The sequence below is a fragment of the Pinus tabuliformis genome, chromosome 2_2, assembly GCF_031772625.1.
Source record: "Pinus tabuliformis cultivar Carrire ecotype Pingquan chromosome 2_2, CPIR1, whole genome shotgun sequence".
In the NCBI taxonomy this organism is placed as follows: domain Eukaryota; kingdom Viridiplantae; phylum Streptophyta; class Pinopsida; order Pinales; family Pinaceae; genus Pinus; species Pinus tabuliformis.
Genome location: NC_142300.1, coordinates 677,727,652 through 677,733,167, shown reverse-complemented (window position 1 = coordinate 677,733,167; position 5,516 = coordinate 677,727,652). Strand labels below are relative to the sequence as shown.

Here is a 5,516-nt window from a genome sequence, read left to right as displayed (position 1 = left end):
AAAACTAGAAGATCCAAAATTCAAATCCCAAATTATAATGCAGTGTAGAGAAGAACAATTTTTATTAATAATATTTGATTTAAATATAAAAGCAATCCCCGTCTCTATATGTATGGCATTTTTCAATTACTTATAATTAGACATTAATATAAGAAACATAGATACATTCCTCTCTTGGGAGAGGAGTGCCTTCGGGAAAACTTGTATGCTTTAAAAGAAAATTCGTTTCGAAGCCTAAGAAATAATATAGTTCAATACGTATAGGGACAACATTGGCTTGTATTTTGTGTTGCTTTAAAGTGATTGTGGAATATGGGAAGTACACTGATGAGAAGCACTTAATGAAAATGAATGTATGTCAGGAACAACTTTATACTATAGTGGCCTCACCAATGGTTAGAGGTACAACTTTATAGTACATTGGCCTCACCCGAAAGATTGAAGTTTGTCCAATAATATCATGAAAACATGGAGTGATTTTTTAATAAAAAGCATATTCCTTATTATTTTCGGTTAGTTAATGACGACCATTCACCTTATATAGAGCCATTGCCATTTTGATACTTTAGATAAATCTTCGTATCTCCAAGGAGTGTTACTCAATAGCATTTTCACTTGTACACTAATTGAGTATCGAAACAAAGATCAGAAGATTACAGAAAACCTTAAACTTTTTTATTTTAATATATTAAAATTAATTTTTTATTAATGTAATATTTAAAAATTTACTTAATAATTACTTGAAAGATTTATAGATTAATTAATTGTTGTAAGATTTAGTTTCATTATTTTCTTTTTTCAATTTTATAGGACAAATTCTCAATGTAAACTAATTGTATTTCATTCTATATTAATTTATTTTTTATTTTTTAAGATTTAGTTAGTGAGATATGTAAGAGTTTTGAACTTTTATGATAATTGGGATACATAATCTTTGTCAACATTCTTTTATTGGTCAATTATATTACTATTCACTGACAATATTAAAAATTAAAATTTTATATGTATATTTCATTCAGGTTTTTTTGACAATTATATTATCATTCACTGGAAATATTAAAAATTAAGATTTTATATGTATATTTTATTTAATATTAATTTATTTTCTTAGGTTCAGACGTGAGACATGTAGGGGCATTGAACTTCTGATTAGTAGGATAAATAACGGTTGCCAACATGTTTTTTTTGCTAATTATATTGCCTAACAATATTAAAAATTAAGATTTTATATGTATATTTCATTCAATATTAATTTATTTTTTTAGGTGCAGCTGGTAAGACATGTAGGGGCATTTAACTTCTGCATGTTTTTTTGCTAATTATATTACGTGCATGTTTTTTTGCTAATTATATTACGTGACAATATTAAAAATTAAGATTTTATATGTATATTTCATTCAATATTAATTTTTTTTTAGGTGCAGTTGGTGAGGCATGTAGGGGCATCGAACTTCTGATCACTGGGATACATAACGCTTGCTTTTTTTAGGTGCAGTTGGTGAGGCATGTAGGGGCATCGAACTTCTGATCACTGGGATACATAAGGCTTGCCAACATGTTTTTTTTCGCCAAGTTCATGTTTGTTGGAGGAATCACCTTACCTCTATGGAATTCTTAATTTCCATCCTTAAGATCCTAGTTACCCATTTGGAAAGTTTACCAACACCTACGAGTTTTGAAGTAACAACAAACATCTTCATGGTACCGGAAACTATTCCCCCAATTACTTTTAAGAGAAAGTGCTAGAAGAATCACCACACCCCTCAAATTTGATTCCCTAAACTACTTTCTAGAAAAATATTAGAAGAATCACCACACCTCTATTAAATCCCTAATTTCCACCCTGCACTCTAAACTACTTTCTACAAAAATATGAGAAGAATCACCACACCTCTATTAAATCAGTAACTTCCAACTGCACTTTACTCCCTACCTTTGGGTACGGCAAAACAAATGTCCAAATACAGTAACTTCTTGCACGCATGCATATTTGTTTTTAGCTACATAGGTCTAGGTAAACCATAATGATCATTATGATCTGTGGGTCTCTTGTAAAACTTGAGTGGACGGAGCATAGCGATTAATGCAGTGTTTAATTGGCCCAATTTGCACAAATTATCTGTACTGCAACAGAATGTGCCGTCGATGTGGAAAGAAGCAGCGGGGCACAAAAGTATTCGTGTTGTGGGTTGGCCATTCAGTCTCAACTGACGTTATTCCATGGCCTTTAAGATAAAATGCTTTGGTTGGTCGGTTGGTTTGCACGAATTGTTTATGAAAAGATACAAGCGCGGCGCATTCTCGCAGAAGGATTTGCCGAATAGCTCTCCAATCAGAGAAAAAAAAAGGTATAACTGATTGCCTCCTCCTTCGGATCTGGCATTCTCTACAAAAGACGGTTGTTCAGGTAGAGCGATTATAAGTAAGAATCGTAGTTTCAAATAACTCTGAATTCTCGCAATATCATGATGAGGCGCGCTGTTATACGATGGAGGTTTCTTGCGTTACCGTTTATTTATATCAACATTTGGTGGAAATTTGAGGCCTTTGCCCAATTATATGATGCCGCAAATGAGAGCAATGCAGATTGTTTGAGCTGGAGGCTGAATGTAGAATTGAATAATTTGAGGAATTGGTGGACAGTTCCCCAACATTGCTTGACATACGTTCAGGAGTACATGTTGTCTGGGCAGTACGAAAGAGATCTGGCAATGGCGAGCGACCACATTGTTTCTTACACAGAACAAGTCAGTCCAGTTGGCGATGGTATGGATGCGTGGGTGATGGATGTGGATGACACTGCCTTATCCAATCTCGAATATTACATGGGCCGAAATTTTGGGTAAATCCTCTATTTATCAAATTTACATCTTCTAAATTGTCTCCTTAATCGATTTATTTATTTAATTTATATGACTGCAATCGGGGTTTACTTTTTAAGTGAAATTTATGGTTCGTATAATGAGATGGGATCACTTTCACAAGTTTTTAATTATGGGATATTTTTGGCGCACTGTGATAAAACTTAAGGAATAGGTTTTTTCATTTTTGTGAGTCGGTGGAGTATCGTCTCTGGTTAAGTCAAGAAATTTTTGGCAGCCACTTTGGAAATTCTTGGTAGCTACTCTCTTTTAAGAGTTGTTAGATATATTTTTGGTGTTATATTTGCACCTACTAGATTAGCTTCCTAAATATCCTGTTGTGTTCACAATTTCTCAGAAATAGTTTTTGTTTAGAAAAAAACAATACTGAAAATTTACAAAAATATATGTTGATTATGACATTCATCTCATTGGGACTCAATTACCTGGACTAGCAGCCACCTTGGGACCCACTCTAGGGGTTTGAAAATTTGTTAAAGCCAGCCAATTTTAGTGTAACAGAAAACCCAACAATCATTGTTAACATAGATGAAAAATTGTTAATATCAGAAATTATTTTTAACTAAAAAGCGATTGTATGCCTAAAATGTTTGCTGAAAATTTTCTATGTTATTTTGTAACAAGGCAACTAATTCCTCTGGGTTGGACTGATTTTACAGTGGAATGCCCTTCGATCCGGTTTCCTTTAACAATTGGGCCATAAAGGGTAAATCTGTTGCTCTGCCTGCTATTCTGGGATTGTATAAGCATCTCAAGACTTCTGGATACCAGATTTTCTTTCTCACAGGAAGGGATGAATCTCAACGTAACATTACAGAAGAGAATCTCGTCCTGCAGGGGTATACTGAGTATGCTGGACTTATTTTAAGGTACTTTTATTTTTCGTCCTCTGTGATCAATCCTAGATTGTGTATGTTATGAAAGGAATGTAATGGTGTGGCCTTTTTGTTGATGAAATATAAATGCAGAGAGCGCAAAGCAAAAGGGAAAAGCGCAGTAGTTTTCAAGTCAGAAAAGAGGGAGGAATTGATGAAGAATGGGTATCGTATATGGGGCAATGTTGGAGATCAGTGGAGCGATATTGTTGGAACCGCTGTGGGTGCTCGTACATTCAAGCTTCCTAATCCTATGTACTTTGTTCCTTGATAGCTCCAAGTTAGCTATAGGCCTTGGTAGCTCCAAGTTAGTTATAGGCTCTGCCTGTAAGAACCTGTAAGAAGTAAAGAATAAGAATAATTTCAATTGAGTTTATTTGGGGAAGTTACAAAAATTATTCTTACCTTGAAATTTTAGGAGGAATGATTCAAGAAATTATTCTTATCTTGAAATTTTAAGAGCAATGATTCATATATCTCAATATAATTGTTTGAAAAGCCTTTTTGTGCAAAAGAAATAATTTTAACAAATCCTTGAAAAATTAAAATATGTATATTCCACGTTAGAATATAAAAATATTTTCTAACAAAAAAACAGGAGCAAAGCAAACCATAATAAAGTAGTTTAAACGCTGTCTGGAATAGGAAAGTACGATATATCTCTGTACATGAATATGTGCTGCTCTGCTGCAAGGGTATTCATATTCTTGAGCTTAGTTGTATTCTTATTCTTGACCTTAACAATGAAATAAAAATACACAATAATATTCTTAACTATGGATGCCCAATTTTTTTTTTAAAAATGACTATCTTTTATTAAAAATAAAATTACATTTACATAAATCTTAACCAGAACGTTTTTGCAGAGATAATCCCCGATAACCATAAAAAGCACAAAGTTGTGCTAAAGAGAGAATACAAAAACTCAATCATCAGGCTAAATCCTATGTAGAAAAAAACACAAATCCCATCAGAGATCTGTAAACAGAGACCAAAAGGAGCGATCATTTGATCATCATAATCTGTGTCAAAAGTGCCTGACGAATTGAAAAGGAGGGAACATGCATAGGGGAGGGCTGGATGAAAAGAATTATGAACCTCCATGATGAACCTGCATCCTCCAACACTCCCACCAGAGTAAGAAAACCTCGGTGTCGCTAACAAAACCATCAACCATCATTTTGTAATGAGCAACACCAGGCGGAACATAGTTGTTGCTTTTGGACAGGAGGTCAGCCGCCAAGTTTTGTTCTTGGTAGATGTGGGAGAAGGATATTCACTTGAAGGACACTGACACATCACGTATGAGTTGCATCCAGTGGAAAAGAAGAAGAGTTTTACAGGAAGTTTTCCCTATTCGCAGTTGATGATCGATTGATGATCGATTGGGAGTCTCTGACAATGTAAATTTCCTCAATGGCCAGTCGAGAAGCACAAAGCACCCCACAAAGCCACCATCTCTGCCCTGTTATTTGTGCCAGTGCAATTGGATCATGAGAAGTGATAGGACAGGCTCATGTGTGTAACGATAAAAAACCTCACACCGATACTCCCCATCTAGGGAAGTTCCATCAAAAAATTTCACTGGAGAAGATATATCGATCTCATGGAGGACACAAGATTTTCTGGTTGGCTTGGGTCTCCCTGGACTAATTTCTAAAAAGAAAGCTTACAGTCTCTAGTTAGTGATTAAGCCGAGAAGGTCATTCTACAGCACCTTTTGAGGGGATATGTAAGTCTAATTGAGCCCAGAGGCTCA

At 34.6% G+C, this 5,516-nt stretch overlaps 1 protein-coding gene across 1 annotated transcript; it reads left to right on the top strand.

Moving 5' to 3' along the window:
• Positions 1-2,408: 2,408 nt before the first annotated feature.
• On the top strand, positions 2,409-4,048 carry LOC149194468 (acid phosphatase 1-like). Its single transcript, XM_089407622.1, has 3 exons — positions 2,409-2,842; positions 3,542-3,751; positions 3,851-4,048. Exons 1-3 carry the CDS (start codon positions 2,466-2,468, stop codon positions 4,026-4,028), a joined length of 765 nt encoding a protein of 254 aa, XP_089263748.1. The 5' UTR covers positions 2,409-2,465; the 3' UTR covers positions 4,029-4,048.
• The last annotated feature ends 1,468 nt before the right edge of the window (positions 4,049-5,516 follow it).